The following is a 27,991-nucleotide window of genomic DNA, read 5'->3' on the forward strand; positions in this document are numbered from 1 at the left end:
GTAATATGTGTTAATTTATTTGTTTATCTGATCAAAACTTTTGGAAGGTCTTTTTGTATATTTTTGTCTGATTTGTTCAGTGCTCATACTTATTTTTCTTTCATCTTAATGTGGGTTTTACTAATACTGTAAGGTAGCGTGGATCATGTTTCTTTTTCATGGAACATCTTTGGGCACTCATGATGCTTGTGTGCGATTCATTGGGCATATACAGTGTATAGTGGTATTTACATTTCTAGATATGTATAACAACTTGAAGTGAAACCTCACTGCCAACGAAACTTGCTGTAAATATTAATAATACACAGCTGAAAATACACATACCGTACTGTGTACTTAAAGTGTTCACACAAACCTCGAATGCAGTGTTAGATATTCAATTAAAGTTTTCTTGTGTTTTTGCACCTATTCTGAAAGTGATTTGGAAGAAATATTTTTAAGCATTTAGTTGAGGATAAAGAAATACTATCTGCAGCTTAATCCTCAAAAGTAATTTTCTGCTAAAGATCTTTTTGTCCTCAGCAAACTAAAATGAGAGTCCTCTGTTCATAAATGTTTGCTTCTTTTTTGTATTAATTTTCGTTGTGTTTTTTCACTTTTGGGGCAAATAATTTTTAGATAGGATACAAGGCAATAAAATTTAAAATAGGACTTAGTTTTTAAATGGATCAAAACAGTAACATTTTATAAAAAAGTGTCAAAGTATCCTGAAATCCTGCTTTCTGCACTTAGGACTGGATATTGACTTTATGTGGAAACAGTGAGAGGTGGATTGAAATATTAAAATGTAGTTTTGTTAAATATTTGTTATTGTTTTTGCTTTAAACAATAATATTCTAAACAGCTTATAAGTGAGTTTGAAGAAGCCAAAACGTTTTTGCAAAAAGAAGATATCAAAGAGCTTTTCCTTAATTAACAAACTAAAAACAGTTTAATTTCTGAAGAATTCTTATGCCTTTCTTGATTAATTTGAGGCTCCAGGTAGCAGCTTTGAGCACACTGAGACAGGCAGTGTCTCATTAACAGTGCAATAGATAGTAGAAAGAATGTGTTTTATGACATTTTAGTAATAATTGCAGTCTCACATTTGCTGTCTTTAAAACATTTGTCTGTTAAAATTTTAAAAATAATTTCTTAAAAAATGTATACCCAGAATAATAGGAAAAGACTAATGTTTGTGTGAAGTATTTTAAGTAATCTTCTTTAAATTTATAGTTATGCTTATTTTACTTAATAGTTTAGAGTATACTCACTAATTAACTAGTTAAATATAGTTAACAATAGTGACAATAGTACTTAATGAGAAGAGCACAAATGAAGGTTTGCTTTTATTATTAGTATCATGCACAATAATAACAATAATATTGACTATCTGGGGCACCCAGGGATGGAGAATACAAATTTTCTTAAATTCCAGTTTATTATGCTTTTTTTTTCAAGACAAGGAAAACTAGTATAGCAGTTTTAGAGCACATTGTTTTGCACTGACTTTATATGTAAGTGAGTCTTTCATGTTGTATTTATATTTGACTATTCTGCAGTTTTTAGTAAAATGTGTCTTCAGGCAAGGCCTGTTAAAACAAGTCTTTCAGTGGTTAACAGTAAAGAAAGTTATAAAGTAGTAGGCCACATTTAAAGTGTTCATGTAAAATCCAGTTGCTTTTTGCTTGTTTGCTTTTCTTGAAATGCTACAGAAAGCAGGTTTTTGTGATTTACTGTAGGCCTGTTTAAACCCTTTCGTGCAAGTGATTGAGTCTTTCTGCAGAACACACACGACGGGTGTTCCTTGCAGTTGCTTGCAGCTTAGATTTAAGGCAGAACAGGTATAGTTCTCTAAAGGTGTTTCCCTTGCCCAGTCAGCTCAGATGGAAAACTGTGATCTTTTACTGCGTGCTTCTGTGATTAAGACTTTGCTGCTTCTTGCAGCTGGAGATTGGTTCGTAAGATGATCGCAAAACTATGGTCTGTAAAATTGATATCGTCACAAAAATGGCACCAGAAGGATGAGTCTGGTTGTAATGAGAAAGGGGACATTTATCCTGTTGAGCCTCATTGCTGCTGTACAGAAGAAGCTACCTGGGCTTCAAAATAGTGATCTTGATGTGCAGTACAGGGCCTGGCAATGTGGCACAGTGAAAGTGGCCATTGCTATTGTCATTTCATTGTCGTCATTGTACTGATAGGTCATATCATAAATAACAATGTTGTATTTAATGTGTATACATATACTTTCATATCTGTGTGTGTATCCCCAGTTTACCACTCCTCTCTGTCTTCAACACCCACTTTTCCAGCCCATGACATCTTTCATAAATGAAAAAAAGGATTCTAATACTGTACCTAGATGTATGTAGGGGGGGAATTAAAATAGAGAAATGATGGATTTGAACTCGCCTTGTGATTTGTTTTATTTTGATGTTATAAGTACAATACTAATATCAGATATAATTGTTTCCATACGGAAGTTATGTATACTTTGATGTACCAAAGTAGATCCGATTATAAGGCCGATCAGAGTTGTAACTGAATAATTAAAAATACACCTGCATCTATTATTGACACAATCGGAAAGGCACTGTTGTCTAGTGCTTTCAGCCTCGCATCACAGAATGCTGATCCTAAAGAGAAAAATGCTGTGTATTAATCTGTGCCTTAACAGAAGTATCAGATACAGTACTTCGGTCTTCTATTTAAAACAAACATGGGCGATTACCACTTAGTATCTGTCACCTGCTTTCTGTACTTCATACACCAGAAATACATTTCCAAAATAAACCTATCCATTTTTTTTTCTTTTCAGAATATTTTTTCTGTCACACGGATTATAGCCTGTCTCTATGGCGTATAAATTGTGTTCTGTTGGAAAGTCTATAAGTGTGTAGAAACTTGGCCACAGAGCGGACGCAGATTAAACTGCCTTTCCCTGGGCAAAGAAGGCACACAATTCACCTTCAGACCTGAGGCCACTGTGGGGGAAGAGCAAATAAAATATTTAAAGGGATTAAGAATAAAGAAAGCACCATGTAGAAGGCGAAGTTGGAGGCTTTTCATCTTTGATTTAATTTTTTTAAAGAATACATTTCCAACTTACATATTGAAAGACATCTCTTGTCATGATCCATGAGAATTAACATTTATTTAAAAATGTTAATTATAAAGAACTTGGTATGTTGGTATGTATACCATGTGTCGTATACCATATATTGCTCCACTCGAATTCCAAGAATTGGGATTTTCAGATTCCAAGAATTATGTTTTTTTCCTTTAAATTCTTTTGTTCCAAATAGCCTTTGTTTTTATTCTTGACTTTTCCTCATTTCGTATTGTTTTCATATAACAGGTTTTTCTTTTCCTTGCAGTGCTGGCAATATTTGTAATGGGTGTAACATCATATAATGATCATCTATGTCAATCACAAGTGAAACGATCATTCCTGTGAAAAGAATAAGGAGAGAAAATGTCTCTCTGTTGACTTTCTGTGGCCAGGCTGCAATACATTAATGCAATATCATATTCACTCTTTTGCCAGTTTGTAATCTGAAGATGGTGACTGTGTATTTAACTCTCTTGGTTAGAAAATTAGATATCCTTATAGCCCTTATATTCTTCAGAATAGCTCCATACTGTCGCGTGGTGACATGCAATGAGGCATATGCACACCTCATTATTTGTTGATTCGTTTCTGGATATTTAGATCCTAAGACAAATTGCTTGTGTCACTTGGGGAACAGTGTCTCAAGCCGAAGAACTGCAGATCAGCAGGGGTGTTTCAGGACAATTTGAAGTCCTCTATAAATACACAGGCACACACACAGCCATTCAGTGTGAACGGTTGTGTTTTGCTGTCTACTCCACTAACTCCATGGAAGCCAAGGTCTATATAATAAAGCTGCTTATTTTGAATGCACTGGACTAAGTCCTGACATAATTTTATTTTGACTGATAGAAAAACTACTACTTACCCCAGAGTCTTAGTGGGTTATGCTGTATTAGTGCTTAATTCACTTAGAATATAGACATTGTTTGCTTTACACAGAGCTTTCTAGATTTGGATGTTTGAAGGAGATTAACTGTTGGGTGTATTATATACATGCAGTGTCTTACAAACAACACTTTTTAACGTGGTATGCTGTTCTTTAACTCAGGTTGTCTAAATGCTACACAAGCGACCCAATGGCTTTTCTCAATAAGACAAAACATTGCACTGGTAATACTTACATGTTATAGTATTACAGAGATTTTTCTCTGCACTCAGCACTCAGGTGACCGGTGGTCAGCAAAACGTTTCCCATAAACATGAAAATAAAGACGTTTCAGGAATATTCTTGGAATGGCATAAATGGAGAAGTATAAAGAATTTGGTTCTGATAACAATGCTTGGAAGAGCGACGGTTAGCCAGCAAGAGAATGAGAACACACACAGAAAAGCAAAATTTTCCGAATTTCACAATTTCCGAGCAGTAAGTATGAGACTGCATTGAGTCCCTCTGTCTGACCTCATCATTTGACCTGCAATCCTTACTGCCTCTTTCCAGGATGAATCGGTGCTTTGTAATCTTCAAAAATATACTGTATTGCTGTTACATGATGTAGTTTACTACTTTTGTGTGTGATTACTGTATACAGTATGTGTGTGTGCATTTTCATCTTGAGGGTTAGAGTTCCTGAAGCCTTTGATAAAAGATCCTATACAGTATATTATTGTTTACTCTGCAGAACAAAATGTCTTAGTTTTGATTGTTCTGTACAAAATGCATTTTCCTGCTGTAGAAGGTTCTCAACACTTGTGTTCCTGTACGCTACCATAGAGTCCCCTTTTTTAATTTCCTGACTCCTAATTTGTGAGCATTGTTAGGGTTTCTGTGTTTAGGTTAAAATCGTAAACTTAAACACACTTCTGTTGGTTTTGGAACATCAGAGCACACTGTATGTGCTTTTCATTCAGTCTACCACCAAACGTTTATCGTTCTGTGCTTCTCTTTAATAAGGCATGTTGTCTGGTGTTTTTTTAAGAAAAAAACTCTTGTGTTTATTTTACTCTAAACAAACTGAATCTGGGTGTTATACAAACCACTAATGGAATCCTGTAGATGAAACTGTGGGGGGAAAATAAATCAAAAGCCATCGATATTTGAATTCTTTTTTTCGTAACCATAATCCTAAGGTTTGGATGTATGAACGGCTTTTTCAGTGCAGTAAAGCAGTGCTGACAGAAACAGTGCTTGTTTTATCACTTGGCCTGGACAGTGCTTTAGGAGATCTCTGAGGAGTACAAAACTGCTGTTGGAAGTAGTGCTGTTCGACTAGTACATGACACTCATCTGTCTGTACCCGAATTTCTGAAGCAGTGCCCCAGTATGGTGATTGGAGAGACTGCTGTAGGAGACTACTGTCCTTTGAATGAGATATCAAGCTCAGGTCCTGGTTGCTTGGTCTTTACAGAATCCTTGACAGTTTTCATGAGAATAGGGGTTTCAACCCTGGCTTCCTACTTCACTGTGGATACACACAATCTGCCCTCCATAAAGTTCTCCTTAAATTCAGTTTGACTTCTCTCTTTTCTACTTGAATCCATAAAGGGGCTGCTGGTGCATAAAAGGATGCTGGATTTTAGTAGTGAATGGTTCCGACAGTGTATGTTTTGGGCTTTAGGAAAACTTTGGGATGAAAAATGCTTTAATAATTTTAATTTATAATTCACTCTATTCTTCATGGGTGCATGAAAATGTAGACTTTAAAAACTGAAATTGAATCTACAGAAGAAACACTGAATTAATTTATTCTCCACACTTATGTGTCATGTGTCTTCCCCTTTTCACCCTTTTGGTACTTGTAGTTGTATTTTGTAGGGTTTGTAGGTAACTCAACAAAAAAGACTAAATTTAATCTGTGATTTCAAATTATTACTAATCCTGGACTAAGTTTTAATTTAGATAAATAACTCTGGGACTTTTGCTAAGCACTGTCTATGAAAATGAAATATTTTTAAATTCCTACTCAACAAGCTGTGCATTAAAAACACAGTACATTAAAACTGCTTTTGATTATTAACAAATTATTTTTGAAAGCTACATCAGCCTATTGAAGTGCAAATATGTATTCTCGGGAATGTGTGTAGAATGAAAATTGAGATTGAAATAGAGATATTAGTCTGAGTCAGATATTAATCTGTATCCTCTTTCTGTGTAACTAGTATTTTTATATTGTGGAAATGTACTCTTTCTTGCACTTCGTTCTTACTTTACAAAACACATTTTGTTTTTCTTGGTGCTGTGTTGTGTGCATTTCAAGGTAAAAGTAGGGTAATTTCAGAAATGTATTGCAAAGGAAAACGTATATATGCTAAAGTACTTGTAGCACTACACAAAAACACAAAACATTATGCCACACACTGTAATAGTTCACATGGACTATATTTCAAAATTAATCAGGTACAATCAATATCAAATACATAACAGTAACAATGTTCTGATCATCTTACTACATATACTTGCCAAAGTGGCTGTATGAGTCTTTCATATTAGTTAAATATTGTTCAATTAAATTAATATTGTTAAAATGAAAGTTGACTGAATTTTGGATTATTTGTGGTAAAAATGTCCCTTTTAAATAAGTGTTTGTTTTTTTTGTGGCTTTCATGTTCACAAGACATCCATATAGCATGCCCATTCAATAATAATACTTCACTTCAACTATATTAATGAAAAACAGAATTGTATAATTTATTTATGATCACGTTTCAGCAAAGTCAAAGCACTGTACAATATCAAACACAATACACAGCAGAAACTGAAAGTGGAGAAAAGAATAGCATAGCAAACTATGTGAAACCAAGAGTGTAGCTAAATTAATTATAATGAACTTAAAAAAAAAGAGATAGGTTTTTAAGAGACTTTAGAAAATGTCAGCAGTCGCAGAGACTCAAATGGATTTGGACAGTTAGTTTTACAGATGCAGTGCTGAGCGTGTAAAGGCTCTATCTCCCATTGTGTGGTGCCTGGCAGAATAAGAAGGCCTTAATCATCAGGTCTCGGATGGAGAGCTGGACTGTACTCATGCAATAAATCTTTAAAATAATCTAGAGCTAGACAATTCACTGCCTTATATGTGAGCAGAAGAACCTCAAAGTCCACTATAAATTTCACGGGGAGCCAATGCAATTTACGGAGAATGGGAATTATATGCTGATGTTATTGCAGAGTATGTTTACTTAGCGGATGAGCAGCAGAATTCTTGGTTTACTGAAGCTTATTCAGTACTTTAGAAGATTACCACATTAGGAAAGTTATTGTAGTTGTCAAATATTGATAAAATAATACATTTCAAATAAGTACCTCAGATTTAGATGGACCAAGAGTCTTAACCAAGCACTGTTACCTATGTGAAAGAAATATACCCAGAAATATACCCTCGTGATGTTCTTCAGACACACTTCAAATAATAATAACTAATAATGTATTATTTGAGGACTTACACAAAAGTAACTCCTTGGTTTCAAACTTCCAGCAAGCATCGACAGCAACAACAATGAAACCATCGGTTTTATAAAATTTGTGTATGGAGCTTCTGAGCATAACCTCGGTCTAGTCACCAGTTAAGCTAAAGAAACTTACGTCTCCACCAGTGAAATGCAGAAACCGCAGCATTCGATTGATTTGATTGATTGGGTCTACAAGTACATCTGAATGTTATCACGAAACCCAGGTCTGTGATGAAGAATAATCTAGCCAAGAAGCAACATGTGAATCCTAAACAGTAAAGGTCCCAGAACAGAACCCTGTGGAGTACACTGAATAAATGGGACAGCATTGGCTTTAAACCAGTCAAATATTTTTGAAATGGCTCCTGATAGCCTTTATTCACTGTGTTATCTGCAGTAACATTCTGCTGTTTGGAAGTACGTTGGAAGCCTTTGTACAGTAACTACAGTATATGGAGGCCTCCTGAGATAAGGAGCTAATCCTTAGAAAACATTCAGTTGTAGTCACATGCATAATTTAAGGCACATAGAAATTGAGACCTGTATATAAATTGTCAACTTCCAGAAGTTGAGGGATAATTAAAAAGCTGTATGGACCACTGTAGTGTCCATTATAAAGACATTTAAGGTTAGAGGTATAGTGGCAACAAGAGATGAGAAGAGGGTGCAAGTATATCTTTCTCACAGAGTGGTTTGGGAGGCAACCATAATTTTGCAGGCACAACAAACTGCCATCTCCAGGATACAAAGTGTCAAAAACTGCCTTTTGACATCACCCGTATGAATATGGATGTGTTATGTTATGGACATGCTTATCAATATTATGTTTGATGGAACAATGGTGAAAACACTGAAACACTGTCTAGGGGACTGTTTTGGGGTTGTTTTGCATCTGCACGTTGTGGAGCCCTTGTTAAGGTATACAGTAAGGAGTCATGAACACTCTGACAAGTAACAGGACATTTTGACCAAATATGTTATTCTCTCTACATTCTCTTCACTGAATATAATTCCCTACATTTGTATAGCGCTTTCCTGGACACTCCCCTCAAAGCACTTTACAGGTAATGGGGACTCCCCTCCACCACCACCAGTGTACAGCATCCACCTGGATGACATCACTATACTGGGGTATTAGGGTCCACATGGACCGCAGGGTGAGCCCCCCCTGCTGGCCCCACTAACCTCTTCCAGCAGCAACCTTAGTCTTTCCCAGGAGGTCTCCCAACCAAGTCCTAGCCAGGCTCACACCTTCTGAGCTTCAGTGGGTTGCCAGTTGTCAGTTTCAGGATGACATGGCTGCTATCCATTCCAGATGAGGATATACAAAACACTAACACAGATCTGAATAAATGTGAAATTCACTGCCTGACTGAGGAACCTCACAGAGATAGGTGTATTCTGAAATCATGTCAGCCACTGTTATGGCACACAGACAGAGGTCCCCCAGCTAATTGTGTTGTTCAGTCAAGTAATTCTGTGCACCTAAACTAATTTAGGTTTGCCACATTTTTTTAGGTTTTGAATACTTATGCAATCATACCTTTTCCATTTTTCTTTCTTTTTTAATATTTATGGTTTTTTTTTGCTTTGGGTTTGTGCTTTTTGCTCTGCTTCTATACATAAATATTAATTGCTACTTTAAAGTGTCAAGACTGCAAGTTTTAAAACAACAAAAATGTGAAAAAGGTGCAAGGGTGCTTTTTCAAGGCACGGTGCAGACAATAAATTTGTACTTTTTTTTTCTTTTATTCAAAGACTTGCTGATTATGCTGTTCTGGAGCAAGAATTGTTACATGAGCCAGCCTACTTATAGGAAGTAAAAGAGATCACTGGGAAATTTGTACTTTACAACCCTGATGCTTGTTTAGTAAAAAGGCAAATGTAAAAAAAAAGGTTTAAATCCACAACACAGTTAAGAGTTGGCACAGTTAATTTAGAGATTAATGTCTTATTAGTTGCACTCGAGCTTCTTAATGTCTTGTAGTAATAAACTAACATTTAGCAGCTACCACTCTGATGATATTGTGTGTGTTATATTGCAAAGGATAGCACAGGAATAGAGGCGAGTAGCAGTACTTAGCTTACATCGTACCATGCGGTGCATGATGATCCTATTCTGTATTTTTATTTTTTTTCCTCAGGAAACTATACATCATAATTGCTATTGTTCATGGATCCTGTTTTTAATAAGTCATTAAGCATGCTTCCTAACAACAACAGCCTCCCTCAGTCTAATTTCTCACTGGATAACGTTTCAATGCACTACAGAGTTTTTTTCATTGTTTTAACAAAGGCCTAAGCACCTGTCCTTTATGATGTTGTCTTCAGCATTTTGCACAACCTACACTGTGATTTCTTCATGAAAAATAATACTGTGTTGAGGCCTCTGTCATACAGTAGCTCAACCAGTGAAGGGATTTGCTGAAAGTCGGGGCTATTTCATTTGCCATGTGTAACCCGTCCCTTCAAAACAGCAGCAAACAGCTGGTCTAGGAATTCTGGGGTTGGGTGGGTTGGAGGTGGACAATGTATCCTTGTCTTGGGATGTTTCAGGAGCCTGTAAGCTTGCAGTTATGTCATTGAGAGTTGCACTTCTCCTGTAACTGGTGCTGCCTCTTCCTGTAGGGAGTATGGAACAAGCTGCCCAGTCATATTATTGAAGCCAGTACCCTTTATCTTTTCAATCAGGACAAGAGGCAGTTCCTTTCTGAAAGAAATGTCCAAGTATAAAACAAGCTACCCAGCCATGTTGTTGAAGTTGATACTCTGGGATTTTCACGAAATTGGTAGATGAGATCTTTGGTCCTGTTAAGTACTTACTACGATCTGTGCTAGTTACCAAATGTCCTCTTTTTGTTTGTAACCATTTTTTTTCTTGTGCTTTATCTGCGTTATGTTCTTATAATGTAAGTAGCAAATATCAAATGAAATTGAAAGTATGTGTTTGTTGGAGTGGTATATATGCAGTCATCTTTCTCCTTTCCTGGTTAAAGGGTTGATGAGTTCATACAACTGACTATTCCAAATCTGTAGAACAAAAACATAATTCAGTGTTCCAGAATTTGTAATACTGTGTTGTTCCATCACTGTTTGCTGAAAAACATTGCTTGGATGTTTGAACTTTAGGCTGTATATGTAAGAATTCTTGTAATACGTGAGAATTGTGGTCTATCTGTGTAGGGCAACAGTAAAGAAAATAATTGGATATTGTTTCTTTTGTTAGTGTAAGTTAAAATAAGCTCTTAGATGCTTTTCTGTATTATTTTCCTTTAGCTTTTGAGCTCTAATTCATCACCTTTGTCTCTTCATTACTTTTGAAAATGCGTTACAGTACTGTAATATCTTTGTTAAAGAACATTTCCTAGGATTAGAAGGCAAAGGGAACTGACTATTTGTGAGTGCGGCTTAATTGTTTCATTTTTTTTTTTCTCCCAGGCAAAACAGATAGAGGGTCCTATTCGTACGGAAGAGATTCTAACTTACAAGGTTGCCACCAGGTAAGCAATATGATTTAAATCCGAATCTGGCAGTGACAGATAAGTGTCAGTGCCAGACAGAAACGTCAGATATGTTCAACAGGATTTTTTTCTTTTCAATTTTACTTTTCTTACATTACAAGAAGTGTCCGTGTTCAGACTTTTGTTAAAGTTAATGGGAGAGGAGGTTAAAAATGTCTTTGCCTTCATATTTATCACCACGGTGCAGAACTCCATGTAGCATGAATGCAGCCACATTTCTACTTATCCGCGTACATTGGTACTTTTGAGTTCTGTTCCTCTTTCATGTGTTTGAACTATCTCTCGATATCCTTAGGAGCAAATTAATAGCCATCTTTCCATGCTTTTGGTTCATGTCACATTCGTCAGATGGCTGATGTAATATAGTTTGTGTATCAGGTATGAAAAGTGGACATAAGAAATTATGTATAGTATGGTGATGAAAATAATATCTTGGCTTCATCATTTCAATGGCAATGAATGACTTTAAACTCCAGATGTAGGCTCTTTATTATGCCATGAGGGGCTGTGCTGTAGAAGTCAAGTCCTCTTTAATGGGGACTCAGAAACTTAATTGATTTTTTTTTATTTCAGAAATGATAATTTTTTTCCTGTATTTGGGGAGTTGGAAAACAGTAAATCTGCTTGTTTGTGCCTTGTTAGAGTTTTACATCTTGTACATGATTTCAGGCAAAATAAAATGCCAGAACAATGCAAACTCATTAATTATGTATAATAACTGGATTTGCAGTTCTTTTAAAAGTAGGCAAATATGCTAAAATAACAAATTACAATTACAACTTCTCTTTCCTTGCTGCTGACAAGAATGTTTTTTTTTGTGTTCACAGATTTGTGATTAAAATGTTTGTAATGCTGATCTCATAATATTGATTTTAAAAAGCTTGGTTTTCAGGGATTAAGTTTTGAAAATCACCTCCAGCTCGTCCTTGTGTGTCCTCTTATTGGATTCTAAATGTTTTGGACGCTAGTATATTCCACTTGGTGAAACTAGGGAAGGTGAAACGTCAGCAGTAAGTCACTGTGAGGGAAGTTTAGAAGAAAACCTCTTCTTGTCTCAGGAAAGGGTACAGTGTGTTTCCATTGTGTGAAATGAAGTCTGAAGGCCAAAGGTTCTTGTCATTTATGAAAAATTATCATGCTTTGAAATTAATCTCTTTTGACAGCTGACAAGACAGAGCCATCAAAGGACAGGCACATTTGTATGATTGACGTAACTATACGGGATATGTCTAACGAAAAACATAGATCTACGGTGCAGTGGGAATTCCACTGAGGTTTTGATATGAAATCATTCTCCAGAGTCTTCTGGCTCTACTTTTACAGAAATGCTTTCTTTCTGAAGCACAGAGCTTTCATCAGAGCAGGACTTGACAGACGGTGTTTTACCTCATTTACCCCAATTTCTGGTCCATCTTGCAAGCATGACCTTCTGTTATATTTTTACACCATACTTTCAGGGTCTTTTGAGGGTATAATCAATGTGCTAGCCCTATACAATAAGAATATCATAATGGACCAAAATATATCATAACATCTTGGCATAGATGTATTTTGTTAGATGTATTTTTCATTCAGGAATTAGGAATTAAGGAACATAGTCCCTAGCCACAACAGAATTGACAGTATATTCCTTATGGAGAGAATTCTAGCATATCAGCCAAGAGCCTGGGAATTAAAAATGAAAAAATAAAGGCCAGAGCAGTAGGTGACAAACGTGTTATGTAATGTTGGACCAGCAGTGCCCAATTTTCAGACCTCATTAAATATAAATATAAAATCTTAAATATTTCCAGCATATTACATAATATGGGTCACAAACTGCTGTGAAACCTGTACACTTATTCCCTTTTTTTCTGCAGTTGTAATTTTTCAATGCATAAAATAAAGCACTTGTGTTTCTTGGTGCTTATAATTCTCAAAGTTTCTCTTTGCAGTTATGTTATGTTGAAGTTATCAACTCACTATTTGGAAAAAAAAACTCTTCTTCACCAATTCATTTAGTTTACTAGATTACATTTAATAACCTTTACTTACTGTATTTATCACATTTGATAAAGGAGTTGTGTTGTCAGCTCTTCTTAGAATGCCATTAATTCACCTGAGGTTTTTACTGTTACTTTCAGTTGATTGTATTCAGTGCACAATAAGCTATCACTGCTAAGTGTAGTTTAATATCCAGAGCCTGAACTCCTGTGGTTTAATGTGACTACAAACATTATCTGGATTCACCTAAAATACCCTGAAATAAAAGACTCCACTATTTTTAAAAGGATACAGCTGTTTCTCTGAAAGTGTGTACTGCCTTAGGTGTCATTCCACAGCCAATGACGATGTGAATGACCTTGAGCAAAGAAATGACCTCGGTGACATTTACATTTAAAGGGACTGAGAGGTCACAGGCTTCAAATGTGGTTTTGACAAAGATGATACCTTGTACTATAAACCACATGCTGTACCAAAGAGTGAATAACAAACTGACTCACTCTGCCCTAGCACACACCCTGTTATACTGCAAACCCTCTGTGAGGCCTTTTTAGGAGGAAGTGGACACTCGTCAGTGACAATGTTCGCTTAGAAGAAAGTGGTTCAGGCCTTTGAACCCTTGTAGTTCGTAGTGGTGAGCAGAAATTTGATAGAAGCTCTGTAAACAAATTGCACACAGATGAGTGAGCAAGTACAGACCTTACTCTGGGATTGTTTTTTTTTACCCGGTGGGAAAAACTCACATATTTAGAATTCATTCTCAAGATATTTGAAATCATCAGGAAAAAAACCCCAGCACTTATCAATCGTAAGTATGTCTCAAATTAGAGTGGAAAACCTTACAGAAATCCAAAATGCTTACTGTTGTTTTGGCTATTTCTGGGATGCTTTATTAATAGTCTTCTCTACAAAGCTTTGGGACTGTGTACTGGCGAGAAGGAATTTGACATTATATAATTTTGGTTGTTTGGAATATCGAATTGAGCCAGATTTAAGCACGCGTCTTTGTTCGTTCTGACAGGCGTTCTACGTTGTATTGGTTGTTTCTAGAGGAAGGTGGGATTCACAGGTCTTTGGCAAGAGAGGCTGGGGGCACGGGGGTCCCTCTTGACCTTCAGCTGATCTTGACTAGAGCCTGCCTCGCCCCTACATGCCAGGGAGCTCCCAGACCACTGAGGGAAGAAGCAAGCCACCCACCAGAGCAATAGGCTGAAACTGTCTACTGTAAAGACACGGAGCAGCAGGAGATGCCATAGAGGCCTAATCCTAAGAAAACAACTGCTGCCAAAATTCGGAATTATATGTGAAGGTGGGAGCAGTGTTGCCTGCCACTTGCGGCCGGCTGATCTCTTTCAAACCGTCGGAAGTCAGGAGACTGGTGCGACTGCTCATGCAGGTCTACAGTAATGACTTCAAGGTTTAGTTTAAGCGGAAAAAAAAATGTTGTTGGAAAACACTTTACTTTTCTGCTGTCACATCTCATGTTTAGTCTCTTTCTGGCTTCCAAAAAGTTTAATTTCAATAAATCCCAGCAAATTGCGCTTTTTATAAGATATGCCATTAAAACATATTTCAAAAAGCATATCGATATACACTTTACCTCGTACAAAGGATTTTATTTTTGTTCCTTTTGGTGACTTGGGGAACTGTGAATGCCAGTGCACTATGATTTATTGTTTATTTTTGTGACTGAAATACATTTGGCTGGGAGTCAAGGCCAGCCGGCTACCAGCAGAATGCTCTGAAGAACAGCCTGCGTAAGCAGGAAAAATAAAGAGAATTCAAAAGAAAAATATACACTGAGCAAGTGTATATTTCCATTACGATGCTGCAAAAACACGCAATTGTGCTTCAGCATCAGCTGACCTCAGTGTTGCTGTAATTCCTCTAGCACTCCTTTAACTTCATCTGCTTTCCTTCATAAGGCAGAATTTGTGCCTGCTAATTGGTTTGGCATGTTTAATGATAATTTCATTTATTAGAATTAATTCTGAGGTTTTTAATGTGCATCTTAGGAAATTTTGACATGGAACAAGGAGACTGAATTCAGCTGACATACTTATTTATCCATTCAGTTTAATGTTCCTAATGGCCCGGTGTGCTGTACGCATGAAGGCCAACTTACAAAAACTGTACAAGCTACATGGGAGCTGAATTTCATTTTGATCAAATTATCATATTTCATTTAGACCTTAGAACAGTAAAAAAACACAACTGTCTAATGCATTTTCATCACACTAAGGCATTCCTCATCTTCTTCTGAGTCTCAGTGTCATTAAGTAGTGTTTTAGCTTCTTGGCAGGTAGCGTCTGTTAACAGTTTTCTTTAATTCTCGTATCACTGGGGGAATACTCTGTTGCCGTTTGGGTCCTGGGACTGTGCGGCTTTCCCATTTTGTATAAATTTGAATACCTTTTTTTGGAAGTGATGCAACCGCGTGCGCAAATTTTACCCAACTGTGAAGAAAGTCTTACTTCCGTTCACAAGTTAAAAGGTGTTTTCATCTTCCATTTTGTGGCGGTGGGTTTCTCTCGTGGGAGGTGGGATTATTAACCTGAATGCTCTTCTGTTCTGTCAGCTCAGTGCACTGTGGGGAGTGTGCCGAAGCTGCCTGCTCGGGGCAGGACTTCGACACTTTCAGGCCCTTCTTTTACGTTTTCATTACCAAGCCTGTTTCTTTTTTTTTATATATAATCAGTAAGCTGGCAAATGCTTGGCATTATCTGCCTCATGGGAATGTGCTTATGGTGATCAAACATTCATGCAGTTGCTATCCTCACCACCTATTTTCTAAATCAATATTTTATTAGACCCCTACACCAGCTTTGATATCTTAATACAGTGGCCTGCAATGGATTAAAAAAAAAAGATTGGCTGTCTGAACATTAATACAGGACACTTTTTAAAAGATCTTATTATCAGTCTTTTACGTAGGGTAGCCGATCAGCTTCACTTTTTTCCCTTCTTGTTTTTTTTTTATTTATTTTGAGCTTCCGAAGTAGAGCGAAAGAGGATTACTGATTCTCTAATCAGTCTGCGTAAGTTCCAAGGTTACGTAAAATCACTTTGGTATTGAAAATAAAACATGAGGTATTCTGTGCAGTGGGGTGGGTTTGCAGAATGTGTGGCATCAGGTCAAAAGCCAGCAGTTTGCATGCTGCCGATTGTGTGTTGTCGATCTGGACAGGAGTCAACACCAAAGAAATTTATAGCCATTCCTCTGTGGCGGAAACATCTTTGGAATGTGATTGTCAGTGTGGAGGGTAGGAGGCCTGGGCAGCCTCCCAGTGCTCTTCCCCAGTGTAAAGTCTTCAGTTCCTGTGGTGGTTAGCTGCAGTGTATCTAGTTACTGGGAAGGGTCAAGGCAAAAGGCACTGGCACGAGAAGGGGAAGGCTCACAACATCCTGCCTCCCCACAGAGTACAGTGATGGCTGTAGTGAGAGAAGCCCTGCTTTTCATTGGCTTCTGCTCCTATCCAATAGAGCGCTAGGAGGAAATGCAAGCCCACTTGGCCTTATACTGGGAACATTGTCTCAGTATGAAAGAAAAGCTTTAATTTTGACAAACAGATGTATGACTTCCTGAAATATTTGTACTGATTTTTTTTGCTCCATTAGCAGATTAGAACAAGAATCTTTTTCTATCATCTCTCAAGACTACAGTGATTGCAGAAAGGCAAGTCAGGTGAAGTATTTCCATTTATCAAGTGACAAAGATCAAGATTGCCTTCCCATTTTTTAATATTTAGGTGGATCGGTTGTGTACTTGGTATCATTGTAATCTACTCTTAGAGAAACTGAACTGTTCATTTCTTTGTGTGCTGTATGGGACATCTATCTGCACTGTGCTTTTGGAATTGTGATCGTGCAATGATTCGTAATGGAGATGTATTCCAAGAAAAAAAAGGTGCAACATTTAAGTTTTCTGGAGGCACGATTAAGTCAATACCCATGCCTCTCTGACCACATGAATGATATTAAAATGATAGAAAATTGTGCCCACTGATATGATACAAGAACAGACCTGACAAAAAATCTACTATACAGTAGAAACCTACAAACATTTTTAAATTAATGTATAAACACAGTGTTTTCCATAATATATAAATTCCAGTGTTTTATTTCTTTTGCCACATTGGAATTTAAGAAGTATTATATCAACACAATGGGAAATGTAGGACTACGTAATTCCTGTTGATGCTGTATGTAGTTGCTGTTTGTAATATAGCCTGTTAATTAGTAGTGTTGATGGCTACATCTGTTTTTTTCTGAAGAAGCTCAAGTAATCCCACTCACTCTCCGATTCAGACCAGAAGGGCCTTGTTGCTATGGAGTTATAGCAGGGATCTGAGCCTGTGCCTTCAAAGCCTTGAGCAATCACCTTTTCACAAGGCCTCACTGGGGTCTCTCCAGCTTGAATGGGGAGCCACTGTAGTTTGTGAAGTTGAAACATTTAAAATTTAGTGCCTTGTAAATAGGGTCCCAGAATGATGCATGTTTTTAAAACTTATTTTTTTTATTCAAAAAGTGAATACTTAAATGGGGACTAGGGCAAGATAAGTTATAAAATACCTGAAATATTTTGATTGCATAAGCATTCAGACTTGTGAACTTAATATTTGGTGGAAGAAAATTTGGGAACAATTATGGCCACAAGAAATTTGGGGTAAGTCTGTACCAAGTTTGCATAGCAGCTCAGTGCAATTTGTGCCCATTCCTCCGGGCAGATTTGCTCAACCTCTCTCAGTTTTGCTTGGGGATCGCTTATAGATAGCAGTTTTCAAATCTGTGTAGATTCTCAATAGGATTCAAAACAGGACTTTGACTGGGCCACTCAAGGACATTCACTTTGTTGTTCTTAAGCCACTCTAGTGTAGCTCTGGCCTTGCGCTTTGTGTCATTGTCCTGCTGAAAGGTGGAATGTGTCCCAGTTTTAGGTCTGAAGCAGGGTTTTTTGTCTAAGATGTGCCATCTACGCTCCCATCAGACTTAAGCTTTTAATCTGTTTAATGGAGTCTCAAAGTATTTATTTTATTTATGCAGTTTCTATGATTAATTTGCACATGCAAATTCTTTCACTTTTTTCCATGTGTAAATGTGAAAGGGAAGTCAGGAATTATTTAAGGCTGCACTGGCCTCTAAGCTAACTCTGAGCTGGCTTTAGAATTTATCCTTGCAGCTAGCTTTTAGAAGTGTAATATCGGTATATAAAAATCTCAGTAGAGAACCTACAGCAGTACGCTACAGTGAGATCTCCTGTTTTGACAGTAATAGACTGGCCAGCAATCAGTTGAGCTCTAAAGGGATTTGATTGTAGAGATGGACCTGAACATGTTTGGTTTCTCTTTGTTATAATCTCAACATTGGCATCGCATTATGTAACAAAATGTATTCTATTAATGTTTGTGTTTTTGGTATAATATTATTATATCATGAACACTTTTATTGCAATAAATTGATAGATATGTAATAATACACATTTATACAACATAAATCTATCTTTGCTGCTGTTTGAGATCAAAACCTTGTATTTGCTAAGGTACAGCATAAACATCAATGACAGAACTGCTGGTTCTGAATGATGATAGCTAAAATATGGTCATGCAACGCTGATTTTGAAATGATAAGGAATGTAAGGTTTGAAAAATCGGCCTAGTTTTTGATGAATGCCTTTATTAAACACTTATCTCTGAAATTAGCTTTCTGAAAAATATGGTGCTGTAAAAATGAATGGGGGATTGTCAGTGCTCTAACTTTTTCACACACTCATGCACATCTTTACTATCCCCCTTTTGAGAGTTTTGTTTCACAGAAATGATAAATCTTGACATCTCATATTTTCTGACATTATTACCAAACACTTACTGGACTTAAGGTATTCAAATAAAAATTAAGAATGAAATTTGACATCTGTTTGAAGATCCTTTACGTGACAAATAAAATAAACGGTGATAGATAATCAAAGTTATAAGGCATTGCTAATGTAGGTAAATATAATACATTATTTATTGTATTGCTGTTATCCAGTTTAAAAATATTTATAAATAATAAAGTATATTAAATATATAATATAAAGTACATTACATAATATACTATATTCTGTGACCTATGAATGAAACCTCAAACTATATGTTATTAATTAGTAAATAGGTTCTGTTTCTAGATGTTTGGTGAGCAAGATGAATTTATGGTTACATATGCTCATTCACAAACAATTTTTTATCACTGTTACAAGTGTATGGCAGCTGAGTGGGGTACACAAGCTCGATATTGTTAGGATGCTTTTATTTATTTATTTCAAGAACATGTGTGTGGTATAATGTTAATTTTCAACAGCTGTTTTCTAGTTTGAAGATCCTCTGTATGCATTCCCATGAGAGGGCCTGTAATAATTTAGACACATCTGCCAACTCAAACAGGCAGATTCTTTTTTATTACTATTAATCATAATACCTTTATGTATGTGTGTTGCTTATATATAAAGAAATGGATACACATACACACAGTAAGTCAAGTTTTGATGCTGCGTAGTTTATTTCTGTTTCATATCAAGTGAGGGTTACTGCATTCTGCTTGTGCGCCGCAAGTCTTGTAAACCTGTTGTTCGTCGGTGTTCCGTGAATGTTTAAATCAGGGTGAGATTGACGTTAAAAGTATTATGGATGTCTGCGTTAACCCTTTCCCTCTGGATAGTGCTGCATCAAACAGCAGTCTCCCATTTTGCAGTATGAGCAGCTGTCAGTAGATAGAGAACAGAACAGAGCTGTCAGAGTCTGTCTTTGAGGGTTGCTTTGTAGAGCTGTCATCCTTTCTACTTCTCGGATGCTTGCTGGTGGCTCTGTCATTAAATGATTCCTGATGTGTTGCAGTGCATCCGCAGTGATGTCGGTGTAGTATTACCAGGAGTTTCAGTTGTTTGTTAAGGATATTTAGGGAGCAGAACCTAGCCTCACTTTTGTTTTGTCTGTTTTTTTTCTTTATTGTGCACTACCTGACATTACCATTTCGATTGTCAACTCACCTGAGCATGAGGCAGTGACGAGCGGGCTGGGATCCACTGATCTTTACATCTTATAAAAGTCTCTTATAAGAGCACTTCATCTATTGCGCTTGACAAGTATTTCATTTGAGTCAAGAGCTAGGTCTTGGTCTGAATTGCTGTGAGGAGCAATCTCAACAGTGAGATTTCAGATATATGGTTATGCGTGGTATGTACATCACGGTCAGCAGTAACACCCCAAATCAGCAGCTGCAGCATAAAGTGACTTGTTAATTATTGTCAAACTCCAAATTTCATTTAGGACATGTTCAAAAAAAAGATTTATGTGATGATTCAGTACTGTGCTGGGCTTTTGTTGTTTGTTTTGAGTTGGAGTACACTAAAGAGCTCCTTTTCATCTTTGTGCTCTTTTTAGTGAGCTTGTTTTATGAATGACTGAGACTAAAGGTAATGTGTATTGTGAGCGAGCAAGTCAGACTGAGTGTTGCTATGATCTTCATTTTTTTAGTGATTACCTGTGTCATCACACTGTTCCGGACTTTTGTTCTGTTTTGACTGCAGGCCTCAGGTCTTACAAGGGCCAAACCTTTCAAGTTTCATTTCATTACCTCTGAGAAGTGTAAGAGCAAATGTATGTCACCAGTAAGTGAATGAGAATTCTAAACATTGCCTTTTTAGTGTAGAGAATAAACCTGTTGTCTGACATAAAGGATTTTCTAAGCATGTACTTGAAATCCCCAAATGTTTTTTTTGTTGACTTGTATTACACAACCAGAAACATTTCCTGGAAATTGATATCCTTACAGATTTTCATATGTCCATTTCATCCCCATATCTCCAGCCGTGATACACAGAAATAATAAATCAAGCTGAAAGTTTGGGCATTCATTTTCAGGGGTTAATGTGAAAATCGCAACGGCTCTCTAAAGGTTTTTTTTTCAGGTTTTGCTTTCTGCTTTATTTCTGGTTCCGCTTTATTTTGCAATAAAAATAAACACCAGTGGCATTGTTGGATTCCCTGACATTTTTGGAAATATGTTTGATTAGGAGTTGCAAAGATCATTGATCAAAATTTAACAGGTAGTAATGATAGAACCAATGTCTGCTTTAGGTTAATTGCATGTTAGTAACAGAACTCTAATCCTGATCATACCTGACCAATGCCACTTAACTCCAGGGAAATTTACAGGAGGTAGCTTGTTCCATCTATAATACTTTAGATGTATATTTTACAACTGGCTCACTATATTTATAAAGTACCAATATGCAACCCCTAAGCTAAAGTGTGACCAAATGTTTGGTAATCTTACACAGTGTTTCTGTTAAATAACAGTCCTGAGATCGTTGGAAAATGTGATAATAAACTTTCATAAACTCAAAAGATTTGTACAGTTTGTACAGTGTGGCATGGTAGTATCATTAAGCAATGATGGTTCTCTATGCATTGACCAGCTTAAAATGCTATCTTAAGAGTTGGAGTTTACAGTACATGTGAAACAGAGGATTCTTTCTAAACACTGAACTGTTTCGCCATGATCTCATTCCCCCATTGCTCAGTGTCTCCACAAAGCACCCACTTCCCTACAGTTCATACCGAGGTCTCCAAATCACACTTCCTGACCCTTCTCTTGTGCCAGAGCAAACGGGTGACATAGCAGGAGGAGAGGATAGTCCTTAAAAGCAATAAACATTGTTCTTTTGTTGGCTGCTGTTTTCTGTGAGTGGCTGGAAGCAGGAAACTGCTTTGGGTCGCTTGGATATTTTTATACAGTTTCTGAGTCAGCTGTAGCTGATGTACAGGTGCGCACTGCAGTGCCAGCACTTCATTTTTATTAATTGCTCTTTCCTGTGCATCCCAATTCCCCTTATGTGAGAGACTGGCGCGGATGCTCAGGTGCAAACCGTTTCCTAAAAAATTAAGATTGAGAAATGGTGTGATTCAAACTGTAGCCACACTTCATGATTTTTCACAGGCAGTCCTAAAGCTAAATCCCCTTAGGATTATATATGGTTTAACTATATACACATTTGCAATATGAAACCCTTACAAACCTGAAGTTTTCCTTGTGCCACAGAGTGATGAAATTGCAGTTAAGGAGTCAGTTGTATCTGTTGAACCTAAATGTATTGTCACAGATGTGTAAAGAACTTAATGGATACTGTGCACTTTTTGCTTTCTTAGACCTATCAGTGCACATTATGGACCTTACTTCTGTGCTGCTACAGCTTCAGCTTAGCACCTACCGAAGAACTGCCTTTTATTGTTTTATTGCAGTTGGTTTTGTTGTCTAGACCTGTGCTAAATTTTTCTTACCAGATTGTTTTTTATTGTGTGTACTATCAAAATATGTTTTTTCTTTTTTCTGAGTTTTAGTTTTGTACGCTATTTTGTGTTTGGTGTTTATACCATTGAATGGAAACTACAAAGGGATTTTAACAGTGAAATAATGAAGTCTAAAGCCTCAACTAAGAGTGAAATATCTTGTTTAGTACCACAGGGATCTGTATTAGGCATGCTGCTCTTCTGTAAAAATTATAAACCCACTAGGTTTGCACATGATACAAAACCGGTGGTTTTGCAAATGATATAGAAGCAGGTAAAAGAAATGCAGTGAGATTCGGACATGCAATAAGTATGTACTCTTTGCAAAAGGAATTTAATGTGCACCAGTGGGAAGTGCTACATGCTGTTTCCACAATATTAAATGGGTTGAACCTGAACAAATTCCCTATGAAAAATGTAGGTGCCTATATGTTGATGCTGTATCTCATCTTACTTGAATCAGCAATTCAAGGAAGAGGCAGAAAGACCAATAACATGCTTGCATAAATAGTGTTCTGCTTAAACAGAGGCAAGTTTAATTCTAATTGTATAGTGTACTGTAAAAGCCTCATTAGGAATATTATGTGATATTGGTTACCCTGTTGCAAAATGAGCATCACTGCCCTGAAAAAGTATGCAAATCAAGGCAGCAAGGTATAGTTGTTGTCTAGAAAGGACATTATAGATGGACAGGTTTCAGGTTACAGGGGCTCAATCTCCACTGCTGACAGATTAGAATAGTAAAATAGTACCACACTACCGTGGTAATAAATCATAGCAAAAAAATCATGGGGTAATATGTACGATAAATGGTCAGAAAGGTCTTTAGACTTGAACAGGGGAGATTAGAGTACATGGGGACTCTGAGGTAAACTCAACCCAAGGTGTCTACTTCAAAATCAAAAATGAAAGAAGGACTAAGGGCCAAAAGTACAAAGTACTGTGAGAGAACATACATTTCAAAATGAATATGTAGACCTGCTTACGCAAAGAGCTGCAGGTGCCTGAAACAAACTACTCAGCCATAGTGCTGAAACTAACTCTGTGGGATCCCTGGGAGAAACATCTGGAAGATATTCTGGGATCAATTAGCTGCCAAACAAGCAGGATGGGCCAAATGGTTTCTTCTCATTTACAGGGACTTTAATATTATTTGTAAAATACTAAATTAAGATGGTTAATACTGATTTATTGTTTAAAGAACAGTTATGACTACAACAGAATTTTGGAGAGAAAAAATAATCACAGAATTTTTACCATGAAGTAACTGTGTATTTATTCGTCTTTGGTACAACAAAAACTAAAATTCGTTGTAATAAATATTTGACATACTTTCTTCATATTTACATTTTTGAAGTAGAAGGACCATTTTGCTAGTGTGAGTGCAAACAGAAAGACAAGTGTTCTGACAGGAACTGGACCATAACATGTCATGAAATAGCTTTCTCCTGTAAATTGGAGGGATTAAGTGATATCTTCATATTACTGGGCTGATATCAACAAAATCCAAAATTCCCATGACTTTGGCACTCGTACACAGTATCAAGCCAGGAAGGCCTGTGAGGTGAGTGTTTCAAAGTTGTCAAAGTGGAATTGGAGCAAAAACAGGAAAATGCAGCTCATTAGTCCTGGATGCATTAATTCTTTGGCTGCTTAGCAGATTAAATGATGTTTACAGTTCTGTTGAGAATTAATAGAATCTTAAATGAACTTAAGACAATATTACAGTTGGGCAGCTGAGATCTATACCATATATGGACTGGTAGAGCAATTGTGGTGGCTGATCTGTGTAGTTCAGAGACTCTGGGGCAGCAGGACACTGGTGTGCATTAACCTGGAATTGTCCTTGGCTGTCCCTGTTTCCATTGTTCCACTGTCCTTCTCCTTTCGAGAGTACTCCAGAGCTCACACATTTGATTATAAATGCTGTATAGCATGCAAGTGTAATACAATGTTATATGTCCTTTTTGGAATATACTATACTTACATCGTTATAAAGGTCATAACTTTGTCCAGTAGTTAAAGTATGAAACAAAACAAAAGAAACACATTTCAGGGTTATTTCCTATGAAAAGAGAAAATGCATACGCATTTTGGAAGACATTAAGTAACAGTCAGTGTGGGAAGTGTAGTAAATTACTCTCTCAGTGCAGCAGACTGGGACATGTGAAGTGTCATCTCGGGGTAAAAATCACTTTGTTGGCTGGGTTAACTTAAGCTTCTCATTAAAATGTAAAGGAGTTCAATATGATTGTGATATACTGCTTGCCTTTCAATGCATTCTCTCTTTTATTTATCTAGGCGCAGAAAATTATTTGACTTGTTTACCAGTAAAACCCATCTTCTGTGATAGCAGAACGAAAAGCTCAGCTATATTTCAGAAAGAGAGGATCAGATGGTTGAACTGTGTGACTGACTGGAACAGAGTATTTTTCTTTTATTCCCCCCCCCACTGTGGCAGCATAGCTGGTAAAGTCATCGCATGTCACCATATTTCCATAAGCAGCCGTATCTGTCTTTTTAAACTGCTGAGGTTGTAATTGGTTTCTTTCACAACTGTGTTTTTGGTGTGTTGGTTTGTTTGTGTAATGGGCACATGGTAAAGTTGTACAGATCTGAAACTCAGTCCTAATGCACATCAGTCCATATCAGTCCCAATGTCACAAGTTGAAACTTTCAGTCTAGAAATTAATTATTTAAGTCTGGGACATCCCAGTAGCAAACTCTATGGAAGGTTCCCCAGATTAATGGCAAATAATTGGGATCAAACATCAATGGGATTGTGTGGGTTTGAATAAGCGTCCTCTGCTGGCCGTACAGTCGAGGTAACTGTGAGCTTACGCTGTTGCCAATGAGAGCCGCCATCACTTCTCCTTGTGGTGTGCTAACTCTCCGGTTGGCACTGGGGAAACATGCAGCTTGAAGAGTGGTGCATTCCTCTGACGAGTGCGTGTTTTGGAGGAAATCATCCACAGTCCTTATCCTACCTGTCCTAGTATGATGCTTATGTCCATCGAGCCATCTTGATTAACAGTTGTCGTTTCCCAATTGAAATTTCTGGAAATAATTTTTAAAAACGCCATCACGTCGGTGAAAAAGAACATCTGGCCAGGCCCTTAAAAGCTCAGAAAAAAGGGCAAGATGCCGCTTATATTTGTATCCAATTGCACAGTTGGGCATTTTACTGTAGCAATCTGCATGAAGTGCCTTGTTGATTGGTATGACAGAAGTGCCCCACCTGGAATGTGAATCAACAGTCTTCCTGTTATGAGCCTCGAGCCCTAACCACTACCCCAAACTGCTGCCTAATAATGTTTTGTTATGGTATTGCCAATTTTTTGGACTCAGCCAAATACCTGCATCACCTATATTGCACCAGGAGAAGGAGAACCTATGGATTTGTTCTATCACATACCCAGCTGTCTCCACAGTGCCTTTCAGGTGTTTAGTGCCAGTTGGAGGAAACACACACCACTCATTAAAATCGTTGCAAGCTAGTAAGTGCAAATTGCAGGAGTCACTGTTTCACCGAAAATTGACTGACAGAGTTTTGCATGACAAATGCCCATCCTACAGCAGTTGTGCTTTACCGAATGTACACCAGTGTTTGGAAACACTAAAAAATTATTGACAAACAGTAGGCGAGATAAAAGGTGAAAAGCTTATAGTGTATCTATACAGTATGGCCACAGACACTATGGGGTGAATGTGAGATACATGTACCTCTCCTCCTGGTGGCACTGAAGCCTTACTTGTCCTGAGTGATAGAAAGTATAATAATCATTAGTTTAATTGATTTCAGCATTCTTAGGAAAAGGACAGGTACTAGGCATCATACCGACATCTTAAGTGTACAGTGAAAGCTTTATCCTCTTTCACATTAATGGGGTTTCCCTGGCAGTAAATCACAGCTGCCCATTTCTAGTATTGCTGAAATCTAATAGGAAGAGGACTGGGAAATTCTGCTCCACAATGTGAGAAATTCTCTTTGGAATCAGGCTTTTAAAGCACGTGAAAATGTGTGGCTGTGTTGGACATCAAGTGGACTGATCCAATCTTGGAATGCTAAGGAGTTTTATTAGCCTCTTGTATTTGCAGAATGAAATCTTTCCTCCTTTTAGTGTTCAAATAGCTTCCACTGATGCAGGAGTGTTTTTTTCAGCCTTATTCCTTTGATAGACTAAACCAGAGGTCACCAAGCGACTGAAAAGGAGTTTTCCTGACCTGCGACGCTATTAAAGCAAACGACAAAGCTTGAACTGCTAGTGCTTCTATTTGATCTTTCCCCCTGTTATACAGTATAATTAAAACTCCCTTCTCCAGTGTTAATTTTTTCTGCTAGGGCATCTGGTTGTTGTTGTTTTTTTTCTCTTGAAAGAGACTTAAGGGTTAACAGGATTTTGAGTAAGACTTGTTAAGTCAATCTAAACAACCATTAGCTGGAGAGCAACTTTTTTTTTTCTGGGTACTTTTCTGTTTTGCATTATTGCCATTACCTTAATGTCCTCTCGTTTTCTAATCATCATTTTGTGCCCAAGTAGGCATACCGCTGTTATTAATATCAACATTTGAGTCTTAATCCTTCATGGGGTGTTTTTGCTGTTCAGGTGTTTGTCATTTATCTTTGTTAATATTTCTAGTGGCTGCCAGCTGGGGACAACTAGTCAGCTCTGAAATTGGGCAGAGGAGCGGCATGAGAATTTTATTACAGAGTTGCCGGGCGACTTGGTCCTGAAAAGATTCATTATAGAAGATGTGCCACTTTGTTTCAGCAGACGTCTTTACCCACCACTGCCACCACCACAACCGCCTGCCCCCCTTCATCTCCCTTAAAAAAATACAAAAAAACTGACTTTATTTAAGACAAGGAGGCTTTGTTTTATCATGCGAAAGGCTTGTGAAATTCTTCAGCTCTCAGTGGGTTAACAGGGGAACAGGAGCCGAGTTGTAATTGGCCTATTTAAGGTATTTTGCATGTGAATGGTGTTCTAGTGAAGCATTACTAAGTCTGTTGTGAGCGGCACAGTGATTAGAATTTAGATTAGGGAAAACACTTTCTGTACTTTATCAACTACACTAATTAGTTCAGTAGCTGGAAGTTAACTTGAAGTATCGATAAAGTTGGAATTTTACTTTTCCTCTCTCCCTCTCACTTCGTTCAGACTCTCGAGCCAGTCCTCTGCAGGGAAAAGTCCGGCACTTTTACAGAAATTAACGAACCAACATGCACTTTTAGTTGCTGAATAATTTAACTTAATTAAGAGAACAATGTTTTCTGTGCAAAGTTTAATCAGGAGATATGCTCGCTGTGGGTAAGTGTACTTTCACAATAAAGAAAGGCAGCCCAGTCAAGCAAAATATTTTACACCGTGCTGTCAGATTCCAGATTTGCAGGTATTTTAGTGGATCAGCAAAGCGTGTTTTCTTTTACTACAATGTAAGAACTAAATGTCAGTAAATGTAAGAACTGAACGTGTTGTTTATGTAGCAGTGCTTTTTTGTTTTACATTAAAAGACAAGAGTCCTTTAGTGAGATTTTACATCATCTTCCTTGGTGTGGGGGAATTGGACCAAAAATTAAAGAAATTTCTTACAGTAGTATGGAATAAATATAGGTGAATGTCTATGAGATACAGTATGTGCAGTGACCACTTCAAGAATTTGGAGGGTACTGTCTCTATAAA

At 37.2% G+C, this 27,991-nt stretch overlaps 1 protein-coding gene across 7 annotated transcripts in view; it reads left to right on the forward strand.

Annotated features, from left to right (window-relative positions):
• The window catches only part of tcf4 (transcription factor 4), a 207,484-nt gene that overhangs the window by 94,229 nt on the left and 85,264 nt on the right, over positions 1–27,991 (forward strand). For all 7 annotated transcript variants that reach the window (XR_016090848.1, XR_016090849.1, XM_088911566.1 and 4 more), the window contains one exon: positions 10,919–10,980. Coding sequence is in view for 5 of the 7 variants with exons in the window: in XM_088911566.1 (XP_088767692.1) it covers positions 10,919–10,980 (62 nt within the window). In the remaining 2 variants the exon portion in view is untranslated. The remainder of the gene's footprint in view (positions 1–10,918; positions 10,981–27,991) is intronic.

Source organism: Atractosteus spatula, chromosome 3, assembly GCF_055471065.1.
Source record: "Atractosteus spatula isolate fAtrSpa1 chromosome 3, fAtrSpa1.hap1, whole genome shotgun sequence".
NCBI classification, from domain to species: domain Eukaryota; kingdom Metazoa; phylum Chordata; class Actinopteri; order Semionotiformes; family Lepisosteidae; genus Atractosteus; species Atractosteus spatula.